This window comes from Phascolarctos cinereus, unplaced genomic scaffold (genome assembly GCF_003287225.1).
Source record: "Phascolarctos cinereus isolate Bilbo 61053 unplaced genomic scaffold, phaCin_HiC Scaffold_4;HRSCAF=312, whole genome shotgun sequence".
NCBI classification, from domain to species: domain Eukaryota; kingdom Metazoa; phylum Chordata; class Mammalia; order Diprotodontia; family Phascolarctidae; genus Phascolarctos; species Phascolarctos cinereus.
This window is the reverse complement of record NW_027555847.1, coordinates 122,603,153-122,619,160: the sequence shown is the minus strand read 5'-3', so window position 1 is coordinate 122,619,160 and position 16,008 is coordinate 122,603,153. Positions and strand designations below refer to the sequence as shown.

At 37.5% G+C, this 16,008-nt stretch overlaps 1 protein-coding gene across 1 annotated transcript in view; it reads right to left on the bottom strand.

Moving 5' to 3' along the window:
* The window catches only part of LOC110221646 (phospholipid-transporting ATPase ABCA3-like), a 207,041-nt gene that overhangs the window by 142,429 nt on the left and 48,604 nt on the right, over positions 1–16,008 (bottom strand). The window contains exons 9-10 of the mRNA XM_078152511.1: positions 11,033–11,214; positions 9,546–9,686 (exon numbers count right to left, since the gene is read on the bottom strand). Coding sequence (XP_078008637.1) covers positions 9,546–9,686; positions 11,033–11,214 — 323 coding nt within the window. The remainder of the gene's footprint in view (positions 1–9,545; positions 9,687–11,032; positions 11,215–16,008) is intronic.

The following is a 16,008-nucleotide window of genomic DNA, read 5'->3' as shown; positions in this document are numbered from 1 at the left end:
ATTACCATCTCCATGATGATGGTTCTCAAATCTAAGTATCCTGCTCCAAACTCTCTGCTGACCTCCAATCTCACATTCCCAACTGCCTTTCAGACATCTTGAACTGGATGTCCAACAGACATTTTAAACTCAATATATCCAAAATGGATGATTTTCTCTCTAAATCCTTCTCTCCTTCCTTGTCTTTTACTATAGAGGGCAACACCATCCTCTCAGTCCCTCAGGTTTGCAACCTAGGAGTTATCCTGGATTCCTCACTATTTCTTGCCTCTTCATATTCAAGCTGGGCCAAGGCCTGTTGTTTTAACCTTTCCAACATCTCTTGGAATACATCCCCTTCTCTCCTCTGACACTGCCAGCACTCTAGGGCAGGACCTCATCACTTTGTCACAGCATGCTAGTGGGTCTACTTTTCTCAAGTCTTTCCCCACTCCAAAACATCCTCCATTTGGCCAGTAAAGTGATTTCCCTAAAGCTCAGGTCCAGTCATGTCACCCCTCTACTCAATAAATTTGGTTGCTCCCTACTGCTTCCAGGAACAAATACAAAATGTTCTGTTTGGCATTTAAAGCTCTTCATAGTTTAGTCCCTCCTACCTTTCCAGCATTGTTATATCTTAATCCCTGACACGAACTCTTCAATCCAGTGGTGCTGGCCTCCTGGCTATTCCTTGAACAAGACACTCCATCTCTCAGCTCTGGGAATTTTTTCTCTGGCTACCCCTATGCCTGGAATGGTCTTCCTCTTCCACTCCAACAAGATAATTGATTTCCATGGCTTCCTTTAAGACCCTACTAAAATCCCATCTACAAGAAATGTTCCCTAACCCCTCTTAATTCCAGTATCTTCCTTCTGTTATTTCCTATTTATCCTGTATATAGCTTGCTTTGTATATATTTGTATGTTGTCTCCCCAAAGAGACTATAAGCTCCTTGAGAGCAGAGTCTGTCTTTTGCTCTTTTGTCTCCCTAGTATGCCTGGCACATAGCAGGTGCTTAATAATTGTGTAGTGAATGAATCAATGATAAACTGTTCTTTTTCTTTGTGCAATGGAGGTCTCCATATGCAAATAACATTAGTTCTACTTGTTGCTATTCACATGGAAGATGCTAAAGATTTGTTTCCAGAAGAACTTAATGAGGACTAACACATACATGGACACTGTGTTTTGGCTTACCACATGGTAGGGGACAGCCATTTTCTATTAGCTATGTAGCCAGAATTGTGTCTTTAAAATGGCCTAACTCATTACTGGCTATGACTTTTTGTTTCATTCACATCTGAGGGTGAAGGTAAATTCTTCAACATACACTATGGAATAATGGGTGTGGGTGTGGGGAGCCCTAGCACCTCCTTCCTCATGTGAGTAACAAAGCATCTCCATGTTCTAAGAGTAACAATAAATAACAGGAACTTTGTAAAAATATTTAAAGATAGCAAGGCGGCACAGTGGATTGAACGCCAAGCCTGAAGTCAAGAAGACTCATCTTCCTGAATTCAAATTGGGCCTCAGACATTTACTAGCTGTGTTACTCTGGGCAAATCACTTAACACTGTTTTGCCTCAGTTTTCTCATCTGTAAAATGAGGTAAGAAGGAACTGACAAACCACTCCAGTATCTTTGCCAAGAAAACCCCAAATGAGATCACAAAGCGCTGAACACAACTGAAAAATGACTAAATAACAACAAAAATACTAGATTCACATGTACCAAACAAACACAAGCTTCATTAAAGAAATGCTTATAGCAGTATAAGAAATAATTAAGAATCAAATACTAGTAGATCTCAAAACACCAGTTAGTCAAGAAAAAGATTAAAAAAAATCAGAGACTTGAATTGTGTAATGAACAATCTCCTGAATCAATATATCTGGAAACCAATGGAACTCACTAACTTCCTCCCAAAATTCATCCCTCTTTCTAATTTCCCTAGTTCTATTGAGAGTATCACTACTTTTCAAGTCTAGGCATTGGAGTCATTCTCAATTCTTCATTATCCCTCACATCCCATATTTAGTCAAGTCCCAAGTTTGTTCAATTCTACTTTTACCATATCTCTCATTTCTTTCCCTTTCTCCCTATTCATATGTCCCCCCAGACTAGTTACAGCATTCATCAGCTCTCACCTGGACTATTACAATAACCTTCTAATTTGGTTCCCTGTTTCTATCACCTCTTCTGGGAATCAACAACTGATCAGAAGGAGATTATAGGGATCTCTTTGCTGGCACTGAGGCAGGATTCTGTTGCTTTGCCCATGCTTGGATCTGGATTGCAGTCCTGGGTGGCAGTCCTAGAGTATGAAAGAGCACTGGCATAGCAGAGCTTATGGTAGCAGTAAAGAGAGAATCCTCCTCACAGTTCCAGGGCAGAAAAAAGTACCTGTGGTCACTCACAGACCAGAGCACAGGCCAGGAGAATAGTAAACACCTCTTCTTCAATCACACCACCTTAGAAGAACTGAAAACTTACAGGTCCTTAGAAGTATATCTGGAAAAAGCTGCGCAAAACCCCTGGAGCTTAGGACAGTGTACCCTCCACAATGAAAGAAGACCCGTACCTTAACAAAGAGTTAAAAAGTCAAGTAACTGGCTGGGAACATGAGCAAATAGCAGAAAAAACTCAGACTATAGAATCTTACTTTGGTGACAAAGAAGATCGAAACATACAACCAGACAAAGACAACAAAGTCAAAGATCCTATATCCAAAGCCTCCAAGAAAAATATGAATTGCTCTCAGGTCATGGAAGAGCCCAAAAAGGAATGTGAAAAGCAAGTAAGAGAAGTAGAGGAAAACTTGGGAAGAAAAATGAGAGGGATGCAAGAAAATCATGAAGAACAAGTCAACAGCTTGCTGAAGGAGACCCAAAAGACACTGAAAAAAATAAGACCTTAAAAAATACAGTAGACCAAATGGCCAAAGAGGTCCAAAAAGCCAATGAGGAAAAGAATGCCTTAAAAAGCAGGATTGGCCAAATGGGAAAGGAGGTCCAAAAGCTCACTGAAGAAAATAAGTCCTTAAAAATTAGAATGGAGCAGGGGGCAGCTAGGTGGCACAGTGGATAGAGTACTGGCCCCTGAAGTCAGGAGGACCTGAGTTCAAATTTGGCCTCAGACCAAACACTTGACACTTACTAGCTGTGTGACCCTGGGCAAGTCACTTAACCACAATTGCAAAAAAAAATTAGAATGCAGCAAATGGAAGCTAATGACTCTATGAGAAATAAAAAAAATCATAAAACAAAACCAAAAGAACGAAAAAATAGAAGACAATGTGAAATTTCTCACTGGAAAAGCAACTGACCTGGAAAACAGATCTAGGAGACGTAATTTAAGAATTATTCAACTACCTGAAAGCCATGATTATAAAAAGAGCCTAGACATCATCTTTCAAGAAAGAAAACTGCCCTAATATTCTAGAACCAGAAGGTAAAATAGAAACTGAAAGAATTCACAAATCAACTGAAAGAGATCCCAAAAGGAAAACTCACAGGAATATTATAGCCAAATTCCAGAGCTCCCAGGTCAAGGAGAAAATATTGCAAGCAGCCAGAAAGAAACAATTTAAGTATTATAGAAACACAATCAGGATAACACAAAATTTAGCAGCTTCTACATTAAGGAATCAGAAGGTTTGGAATATATTCTGGAGGTCAAAGGAGCTAGGATGAAAACCAAGAATTACCTATCCAACAAAACTGGGTGTAATCAATGAGGGGGGAAAATAGATATTCAATGATGTAGAGGAACTTAATACATTTTTGATGAAAAGACCAGAGCTGAATATAAAATTTGACTTTCAAATACAAGACTCAAGTGAAACTTGAAGAGGTAAACAGGAAAGAGAAATCTTAAGAGACTTATTAAAGTTGAACTGTTTACATTCCTACATGGAAAGATGATATTTATAACTCATGAGACCTTTCTCATTATTAGAGTAGTTGAAGTCTATATAAATATAAGTGTAAATATAAATAAATACACACACACACACAGGGGGCACCGGGTGAACTGCATATGAAGAGATGATATCTAAAAAATAAAATCAAGGAGTGAGAGAGGAATGTATTGGGAGAAGGAGAAAGGGAGAGGTAGATTAGAGTAAATTATCTCACATAAAAGAGATAAGAAAAAGATTTTACAGTGGAGGGGAAGTGGTGGGAGGAGGTGAAAAGGAATGAGTGAATTTTACTCTCATTGGATTTGGCTTATGGAGAGAATAACATGCTCAATCAATTGGGTATGGAAATCTAGCTTACCCTACAGGAAAGTAGGGGGGAAGGGGATAAGAGAGGGAGGGGTGATAGAAAGGAGGGCAGATTAGGGGAGGGGGTAATCAGAAGCATTTTTGAAGAGGGACAGAGACAAAGGAGAGAATAGAATAAATGAGGGGCAGGTTAGGACAGAGGGAAACATAGTCTTTCACAACATGAATATGATGGAAGTGTTTTGCATGACTACACATGTATAACCTATGTCAAACTGCTTGCCTTCTCAATGACGGTGGGTAAGGAGGGAGGAAGGGAGAGAATTTGGAACTCAAAGGTTTAAAAACAAATGTTAAAAATTGTTTCTCCATGCAACTGGGAAATAAGATACACAGGCAATGGAGTATAGAAATCTATCCTGCCTTACAGGAAAATAAAAGAAGAAGGGGATCAGAGAAGTTGGGGGAGGGTGATAGAAGGGGAAGCAGACTGGGGCAAGGGTTAGAGTGCATGCTGTCATGGAGTGGGTGGAGGGGAGGCATAGGGAGAAAATTTGGAACTCACAATCTTGTAGAAGTGAATGTTGAAAACGAAAAATAAATTGAAAAAATAAAAATAAAGTAATAAACCAAAGTAATATGGAAAGAATTTTAAAAGAACTGTCCTAAACAAGACAGACACATGGAGGTATTTTCCCAAACATTTAAAGAATTAGTAAACCATACCCCTTACAGAATTTGTAAAATTAGAGAACAATTACATACTATTCAATTCTATAAAGTCAATATGGCATGGCATTGATTCTGAAATTTGATAAAAAGCAATATCATAAAGGAAAAAATATAAGACCTCACTAATAAATATTAAATATAACATTTAAAAAATATGAAATAGAATAATAGTAATAACAATTATATAGAACTTTTAGTTTATAAAGCATTTGCCTCATGACAGTGAATGTTTGTTGATTGAGCAAATCTGTGAGTTACAGGGCATAAAGTTTAGGCACACTTAAATGTCTCTAAAATTGCTATTTGATAATTTATTTTAAAAGTGAATACTTTAAATTTTGGAACTCAAAATCTTATAAAAGTGTAAAGTTTTAGTTTCTTTTGTTTGAGGAATAAAAATGTCCCTTATAATTGAATATTCAATAAATAGTCCCCTCAAAAAATAAGGGTGTAAACTCTAACAAAATTATTCCTATATTCATATATTATTCCTATATTCATGCCTATGCCTGTGAATTAGTGTCAGTATCTCCACTATATATATATATATATATGTAACTGAGAATCTGACTGACTTGCCATAATTACACAGCTGTTAAAGTGTCTGAGGTAGAATTTGGTTTTTGTTATTTTTTTTTTTTTGAGTTAGGCAATGGGGTTAAGTGACTTGCCCAGAGTAACACAGCTAGTGTTATGTATCTGAGGCCGCATTTGAACTCAGGTTCTCCTGAATCCAGGGCTGGTGCTCTATCCATTGTGCCACCTAGCTGCCCCACTGAGGTAGAATTTGAACATGATCTCTTTATTCCAAATAGAGTACTCTATTATAGTACCCTCGGCACGTATCAAATACAGCAATCTATTTTTTTTTCAAGTACTCTACATGGACTTCCCGTTAAATGACTGCTTGAATAGAGGCAGGTATCCTATCTTCCATATACCTTAAAAATAATGTCATACCAAATGATGACTAAGAATTCTAATGAGAAATTAAATGACTTTTTCCACCAGAACTGAACAATAAGTCACTAACAGTCTACAGGCAATAGGAAAGGAGGCCTGCCAGAAGAGCCAATGAGGAAAATAGAAGCCAGGCAAGGGACTCCAGTAGCCAAAAAGGGTCTATATCTGGGGGCAAGAAAAGTAAAAGGCTCCAAGAGAAAACTCCAGGATGGGTGGGAACCATTGCACAGGAACTTGGAAACAAACAGGAGCTATGGCAACAAGTTGGGGCATGGAAGTAATCAGATGGGAACTCTTCTGGGTCATGGGCCCTAAGATCCCTAGCAATCTGCCCAAATTTGAAGATCCAAGAGGCCTAAAACCTATCAAACATTCTTAGAATAGACACACTCTGGGAGGTGGGAATACAAGTGATTACAGATGAGACCAAGCGGTAGTCTTCTTGTACCATGGCTCATGAGCCTTCTCTCACTGGCATGTTCCCTCCATTGAGTATCAATAGATTATTATTTAGTAATCCAGACTTAATTAGATCTTAGAAAGGAATATTTACTAAGGCAGTATAATTACAACAGTTGGCTCAAAGTCTGTGTGACACATTCTCCCACCAGTACATGCTGGGAAAAGTGGGCTCAAGTGTAGATAGCACAGGTAGCAAAGGGGTAATTCATAGGTCCTGGTTGCTTAAAGTTCTTTTCTTCACTACATGGGACATTTATGAAGTCCTCCTTAAGTACAGTACCACTTTCCTGCTGTACTTTTTTGTGGAGTTGTGAAGCTACTTTTTTTTTTATTGATTCCCATTTATCCTTGGCTCCTGATATGCCATTCACTGTTGTCCTGGGGACACTGTAATGATACCCATAAATCCAAATCCTCCAACCATCCATAGTTCACAAGGCTCTCTTCTGGTTAAGGGGTAGAAGGAGACCAAGACGAGGCTGGTACCAGGGCTCCTATGCAACAGGGCTGTTCAATCACTCGGCAAAAACTACTTCCGTACAAAATCATTCCATTTCATCCAATGGCTTCCAAGGCCTTTTAAGTTGATAAGGACATCTTATACCTAGTCTAAAGGCATTGATTAATTGACCAATGATGATTAATTGATTGAGATGCTGAGGTCTTATTTGCACCTAGTTCGCAACTTTGATTGCTTGCATGAATCAGCGGAGGCATTCTCACCTGCCAAAAGAATCAGAACCTAGCATTTGGTCTGTTGCTTTAAGTGGGGTAGAGTGACTTGGCTGCCTCAAAGTCAAAGGGAGATCTTGAACAATATATTTTAATAATAAGAAATGAGTTTCATTTTAAAGAAGGAAGAATTTTGGTTGGATATAAGAATACTTCTTTATCAGGTGTGAAACTCTGAAATGGATAAAGCTCTTTGATCCCAGAAGAATCATCAGAAAAGAACAATTTTCAAAAAGACATACGTGATGAATTAATAAAAAAAATTTTAGTAAATGCTTACCCAGTGTCAGGCACTGTTAGATGCTAGAGATAACAAAGGCAAAACCAAAACAGTATCTGCCCTCTCTATTGGGGGAAACAACCTGTATACAAATAAAGTAAACACAAAATGGATACAAAATAATAAGAAGTTAATTCCAGGGGGAAGGGAAGTACTAGTAACTGGGAGGATCAGGAAAGGCCTCCTATAATAAGTGACACTTGAGCTCAGCTTTGAAGGAAGCCAGGGATTCTAAAAGGTATAGGTCAAAAGGGAATGTATTCCAGGCATGAGTGATTCTGTGAAAGCCATGAAGGCAGGAGATGATATGTAATGAATAACTAATGGCAAGTAGGCCAGTTTGGCTAGATCCAAGAGCTCATAAAGGAGAGTATTACAAAAGCCTAGAAATATAGAGTGGAATCATATTATATAGGGTTTTAAATACCCCCCAAAAAGGAATATACAGTTGAATCTGGAGCCAATAGGGAATCCCTGGAGAGTTATGAGTTGAAGAGTAATAGAGTCAATCCTTCACTTCAGCAATATCATTTTGGCAGCTGTGTGATAGATTGGAAAGGAAAGGAACTAAAATCAGTGAAAGCAATTAGGAGATCAAAGCAGTAGTCTAGGGTAAAGGTGAAGACTTGAAAGAAAATAGTATCCATGTGAATGGAGAAAGGGTAACGATGTGAGAGATATTGTGGAAGTGGAACCAAGACTTGGCGAATGATTGGATATGGTAGTGAAAAAGGAAAAAGTCAATGATGACTCTGAGACTATGAACATGTGGGATCAGAAGTACTGGTGGTACCTTCAACAGGAATAAGGAAAATAGATATAAGGGGAAAGAGGGCTAGTATGGGGGAAAATGGTGAGTTCTGTTTTAGACACACTAAATTCTTAGAAACCTAAGGGATATCCAATTGGATATGTTGGAGTTGGAGATGTCCAGTAGGTAGTTGGTGTTGTGGGACTAACTTAAAAGAGAGACTACAGTTAAATGCATAGGACTGGGAATCATCTGAATTGAGATGACATTTAGAAGCTGATGAGATCATTAAGAGAGATGGTATATAAAGAGGGAGAAAAAGGGCCCAGGACAGAGCCTTGGGGATATGTTTAGTGAATTAGGATGCTGAGAACAATTCAGCAAAGGAGACTAAGGAAGTATCAGACAGGTAAGGAGAGAAAAAAGAGAGAACAGTATCAATATAGTCAGTATTGCAGAGATGTCAAGGAGGATGACCACTGAGTAAAACTCAATGGATCTGGCAATCAACCGTCTATTCATAACTTTGGAGAGAGTAGTTTTAATTGAGTGGTGATACTGGAATCCAGATTACAAGGGGTTAAAAAATTAAGAGAAGAGAAAGTACAGATAATATGTGTAGTAATCTGACTAAATATGAGGACATATACAGGATAACAGCTTTAAGGGATGATGTGATCAAGTGAAGGTTTTTTTTGAGGATGGGGCAAAACAAGCATGTATTTAGGCAACAGGAAAAGAACTGGTAGACAGGAACTAAATTTATTTGTCTAAAGGAAAGATCCTGGAGCAGGTAATGCTTTAAGCTCCATCTCTGCCACGTTATGGCATTATTTTACAAAGAACTTCATGGATTCGGTGGGAGAAAACTCTCATGCTACCTCTCTAAAGCACCATATCCAAAACTGTGTACATCTCTGACTCGGGTCAGCTAAGATATTATTATTGCCTATTATTGCCATATATTTGCCCCCAAAATATCACAGTTTGGCAGCAAAAAGCACAACTTTCCCCTCTTTTCTATTTTCTACCTCCAAGCCCTGGCATCAGAAGGAACAAGTGAAAGAAGGATGCAAAAAGTATTGAGAAAAGAAGAAATCACTTCTGCACACATTCTAAATGTCACAGAGGCAGCTTCTTAAGCTAGACCTAACTTCTTAGAGTAAAAGTATACATTTATGGCATTTTAATAATCCAAAGAAAATTTGCTCCTTTCCTGGATAAAAGAGATAAGAAATATAGGGATAAATTAAGAGAAGTTTTAAGAAACTTTGTACACAAGCTGAATGGAACATGTTATTAAGACATGATATTAATGCTTTACTAGGGTCAAGTCCCTTAAAGTATAAGAGGAAAAAATATAAAACTCTAAACAAAATCTTAGTTCTAACTAGAAAGGAGACCAGCGCGACAGTACCTTAGAGAGATTTTTTATCTTTATTCCTGCTAGCAGGTCTACAGGTTCAGACTCAAAGAATTCATGCTGCGAAGATTTCTCAAGGTCTTCCTCCTCCTTCTCTTCTAAACTTATTCTTCGTTTCCCAAACCAGTAGGAAGGCTATGGTATAAATCAAAACTCAATTACCAAGATGGGCACTAAGTGACAATGAACACCACAGTTCTGCACACTTTTTTGCTAGTTAGGATTAACAGAGTTGTATTAAACTGAGATACTAAAATTCTACAGCCAAATGGCCTAAAGACTTAAGTCTCCAAGACATTTAACAAAAATTCTATTATTCAAGAAGCCATGATCCAAAATGAGGTAACTCCAGAATGAAGTCCAAAATGAAAGTGAAGTGGGAGAATCTTTACCGTTCCATAAGCTGGACCAAGTTTCTTTCTTGAAGAAAACAATCTTGTGAGTTAGTCTAATTTTTTTTTTGAGGCAATCTTGGGTTAAGTGACTTGCCCAGGGTCATGCAGCTAGTTAAGTATCTGAGGCCAGATCTGAACCGAAGTCCTCCTAACTGCAGGTCTGGTTCCTCTATCCACCACACCACCTGGCTGCCCCTAGTCTAGTCTAACTCTTCATCCTCATTTTAACAAGGAAAAACTTGAGGCTTAGAAAGCTTACATGGCTTAAGTGGTTTGCTCAGGGTCACTAAACACTGGAGCCAGGATTTGAACCCAGGTCTCCTGACTCAAAGTTCAACACTTTTACATATCAGGCTTGGGTTTTTGTGTTGTTTCTTTTTTTTTTTTTCAGTCAAATGGGAATCAGGTGGGTGGCTCTTTTTCTATGTCACAATGATTTGTGGCCTAAAAGGGCTTGAGGACTGTGGAGCTGACTGTAGTCTAGCAAAGCTAAGAATGGAAGAGAGCAAAAGAGGGAAAGGGCTTTGCCGTTAACAACCAGGCAAATGGCAGGATGGGAACAGCATGGAGGTTACCTTGGTTCCTATTAAAATAATCTCTCTGAATTGTGAAGAAGGTATATCCATGATATCTTATTAATCTATTTACTTCTGTTTCTAAGAGGAGTCCGTTTCTATGTCTGTAAGTTCCTGAACATGCAACATCCTTCAACAGGAAGTCAATAAAAATCTGTATCCCAGTACTCCTTACTCATAATTTCTCAGACATGGAAAATGATAGGAAGAGGGAGTTTATTTGCAACTGGTGAGATGTGGGCGTGCAGTTCCGACACTTACAGATGCAGGCTATGTGTTTTGTTTACATTTGACCAACATGGTGCTGTTACTTGATTGACTCAAATTAAGGAAAAAATAAAACTGAGGTAATAATAGATTAACATGGTAAAGACATAATCTGTAATCCTACAGTTGCTTCTCAGGGTTTTGGTATCAGGATATCATGGGAACACAGGAATCATGAAGTTCTCTCTTCCATAAAATAACAATAACTATGGTCAATCTGAAGAAAAACGGCATCAGAACTCACCTGCAAGAAGAAATACCAGCGCTGGGGCATACCATATTGCCCAGGAAATACAGCTTCCACATACCAAGTCACCAAACCATAGAAAACAGAGTCATATAGCAGCATTAACACCACATGTCCTAAGGTGAGGGTATCATCTATGTTAATAGGTGACATGAAGTCTTTCCATTGCATGCCTGTCCCTGCAATACACAAAAAGACAAAGTTATTCTGTATACCAGACTGAAGCAAGACCTATATAGCCTCTGAACTTTTTCTATCCACAGAACACTGACAGGGAAAAGGACATACCCAGTAACTGATTCTACGAGGCCTTCAGAAAAGTTATCCCTGGTTCAAGTACTCTGTGGGTCTGCTTCCACTCAAAATCATAGTTTGTAAGCCCCAAATAATGTGTTTACTTTTAACAGTCAGTTCAGAGGTGTTTTAATGAAACAGTATAAACAAACTATCTCCACCATAAAGCTTAGGTGCACTCTCCCACAAACATAAAAACCATCAGTGGGAAAAGTAGGTCTCCAATATAGGGAACATGTGCGATCAAGGCTCACATATAAGGAGCATATATGGCCAATGAATATTAGTGGAGGGGCCACAACCCTGTATCATTATACTACTGTGATTTGTAAGGAATATGTGTAATTGAGGCACAAGAATAAAGGGAAGATACACTTCTGATGTAATTGGGCCATTACTGTCTTCTGATAATGTTATAGTGTTGCTTTCTCTGGGCCTGCTACCTGTTGCATGCAGCTCTCTACTGAGAAGACATTTACAAGACAAAAACATAGAAATTATTTAGAAGAGGGAACTCAAACTTGATTTTTTAGAAGTTTTAATTCTATGTGGAATGCAAAGAGATTAAGTAAAGAATAAATATGTAAAAGACCATGAATCAAAGAATAAAAGTTTAGACCAGACAGAAAGGAAACAGTATGAATGAAGAGAGCAAAGTAAAGAAATTCTTTTATAGAAGAATGGTAAAGAAAATGAAAAACTAACAAATAAAATATGTGAGAAGGGAAGAGAAAAGGGAGTATTTTGGATTAACCATTTAACTGAGAGACTGTAAGTTCCTTGAGGTAATGGATTGCCTTTTTCCTCTTTTTGTATCTCCAGTGCTTAGCACAGTGCCTGGCACATAGTAGGCACTTAATAAATATTTACTGACTGATTAATTGAGAAATAAGAAGAGGAAAAAAGGGAGAAAGATTTTAATAATTAAATAATAAGAAGAAATAAAAAAGAAATCAATAAATAGTTTTAGGGGAAAAGTTTGACAAATAGGAAGGGAGTTAAAGTTGACGTTGAGGGGAAGAGAGCCTATGGAAAGAGGGTGCCATTAAAGTAGATTAAACAAAAATAACTATAGGTACAAAGTACTATCTTAAAAGAAGGAGAATTTGGGGCAGCTAGGTGGAGTAGTGGATAGAGCACCAGCCCTGGATTCAGGAGGACCTGAGTTCAAATCCAGCCTCAGACACATAACACTTACTAGCTGTGTGATGCTGGACAAGTCACTTAACCCTATTGCCTAGCCAAAAAAAAAAGGAGAATTTTAAAAAATTATTTCAGAAAAAAACAAGATGACATTAAATAGAATAAATAAAATTGGAGTTTACTAAATAGGGGAGTGATATAGCCAGAACTGCACTTTAGGAAGATTAATCTAACAGCTAAGTAGAGGACGGACTGGAGTAGGGAGAGACAAAGCAGGGAGAACCAGCAGCTCCTGTAATAGTCAAGGTGAAAGGTGATGAGGGCTCGTACTAGGGTGGTAGCAGTGTCAGAAGAGAAAAGGGGGTACATACAAGAGTTGTTACAGTGGAAGAGATCACAGGACTTGGTAGCAGATTGGATATGGGAGAATGAAAGAGTCCTGGAGGATACCTAGGTTGTGAGCATGGGTGACAGGAACACTGGTGGTACCCTCAACAATAATAGGTAAGTTAGGAAGAGGGAGGATTTTTAAAGAAAGATAATGAGTTCATTTTAGTATGTGCTGAGTTTAAGATGTCTACAGGACATTCAGTTCTTGATATCTAATAGACAGTTAGAGATGTGAATGGAGTTGGTTAAAGGTGGTCAAAAAGATCTTCGAAGCACCTGCATAGAGATGATAACACACCATGGAAGCTAAGATCATCAAGTGAAATAGTATATAAGGAGAAGAGAAGAAGGTCCAGTACAGGGTCTTGGAGGACCCCCAGAGGTGGTAGGTGTGATCTGAATGCAGATCCAATAAAAGAGACTAAGAAGGAGTGGTCAGAGAAGAACCAGGAGAAATAAATATGAAAATCTAGAAAGAAGAGCGTATCAAGAAGATCACAATTGACAGTGTCAAGGTTGCAAAGATAGAAGAAGATACCTCCCCCCATTCCTTTAAAAAGGTGGGATTAGGAGTTCTGCAGGTGTGGAACACTGGATATATTGTAAGATTTTTATCCTTTGTTTCTTTTCTTAATTGATTGCAATTTTTTAACTCTATTTCCTCTTTTATTTATTTATTTTTTGGTGAGGCAATCAGGGTTAAGTGATTTGCCCAGCATCATACAGCTAATAAGTATCAGGTGTCTGAGTCCGGATTTGAACTCAGGTCCTCTTGACCAGGGCTGGTGCTTTATCCACTGCATCACCTAGCTGGCCCTGTTTATTTTATTTTTAAAAATTCTTTGATATATACAATAGTTATCTGGGAAGGGAAAGGGAGGAAAATAGGGAGAAATTTAGCTCATATAAAAATAATATTTATTTTTAAAACTATATGGGAGGACTTATGATAAAGTATGAAAGGTTTCAGCTAAGCTTATCATCCCTAAGAAACATCCTGCCAGACTGTACAAGAAGATGCCCAGAAATCTGCAAATGTTCTGGTCAGGGATGTACCAGAGGGCCCTGAAGTCAGTGGAACAGCTGATAAATGGGGCCTGAAGCCACCAGGAACTCATCATTATCTGCTCAAGGAAAGGGAAGTACATGTGTGTCAGTCAACAAGTCAGTCAATAAGTGCTTATTATGTGCCAGTGTTCTGTGAGACTTTCTAGGAGGCCTGAATCCAGTATGATCTCTAATATCCTGCTACAGCTAAAGCAGGGGACAGCGTCAGCTCCACATGGTTTTCTTAGAGTCCCATATTCAGAATAATATTTGATATTTTGGTGCATCTTAAACTATCCTATAAAACAATTTGATACTTGGGTGCATCTTAAACTATCCTACAAAACAGCAATCATCAAAACTACTTAGTACTGGTTAAGAAATAGCAAAGGGTCAATCAGTGGAACAGATTTGATATACAACATATAGATGAAAATGAATACAATATGCTGAATGTGAGAAAAACTCAAAGCCCTCAGTTAGAGAACTCGCTATTTGGGAAAAACAAAACACCTGAAATCCTAAGAAAACCTGAAAGCAGACTCTCAGAAATTAAGTTAACACCAAGATCTCACAATGTTTAACAAGGTATATTCCAAATGGGTATATGACTTAAATATGAAGAGAAATCATAAACAAACTAGAAAAGTAAGGAAGAAATAATTTTTCAGATTAACAGATAGGGCAAGACTTCATAACCAAATAAAATGTAGAAAATAAAATAGGTCAATTTTGACTGCATAAAATTAAAAGGGTTTTGAATAAACAAGACCAATACAACTAAAACTAGAAGGAAAGTAAGTGAATGGGGGAGGAGGGGAACAATTTTATATAAAGTTTCTCTGATAAGGTCTCATTTTAAAAATATATAAGGATTCAAATTTATAAGAACAAGAATCATTCCCCAATTGATAAATGGTCAAAGAATATGAACAGACATTTTTCTGTCTTCTTTTTTTAAAATTAATTTATTTTTAATATTCATTTTTAAAAATTTTGAGTTCCCAATTCTCTTCCTCCCTTCAGCCCCTTTCCCATCTATTGAGAAGCCTAGGAATAGGATATCAATTATACATATTAAGCCATGCAAAACATATTTCCATATTAGCCATGTTGCAAAAGAAAAAAAAACAAGAAAAATAAAGTGAAAAAAGTATGCTTCAATCTGCAATTAGTTCATCAGTTCTCTCTCTGGAGGTAGATAACATTTTTCATCACTGATACTCTGGAACTGTTATGGATCATTGTATTGATTAGAGTTATGTATTTCACAGTTAATCATCATTACAATATTGCTGTTACAGTATATAATGTTCTCTTGGTTCTTCTCATTTCACTTTGCATCAGTTCATACATGTCTCTCCAAGTTTTTCTGAAACCATTCCCCTCATCATTTCTCATAGCACAACAGTATTCTATCATAATCATAAACTACAACTTGGTTAGCCATTCTCCAATTGCTAAGCATCCCCTCAATTTCCAATCCTTTGCCACCACAAAAAAAGCTGCTACAAATACTTTTGCATTTATAGGTCTTTCTCCTGTTTTTTATCTATTTGGGATACAGGTCTAGCAGTGATATTGCTAGGTCAAAGAATATGCATGTTTTTATAGCACTTTGGGCATAATTCCAAATTGTTCTCCAGAATGACTGAACTAGTTCACAATTCCACCAACAGTATTATATTAGTGTCCTTATTTTTCCACATGCCCTCCAGCATTTGTCATTTTCCTTTTCTATCCCGCTAGTCAATCTGATAGGTGTGAGGTGTTACCTTAGAGTTGTTTTAATTTGCATTAGTGTTTTATAACATTTTTTTCACATAATTATTGACAGCTTTGATTTCTTCTTTGGAAAACTGTCTGTTCATATCCTTTGACCATTTATCAGTTGGGAATGGATGACTTATTTTTATAAATTTGGCTTAGTTCTCTATATATATGAGAAATGAGGACTTAATCTGAGAAACTTATTATAAATTTTTTTTTGCAGTTTTTAAAGGAAGGAATACAAGCTGTCAATAGCCACATAAAAAACGCTCCCAAATAACTAATAACTAGAGAAATGAGAATTTAAATAAGTTGGAGATTCCACCTCA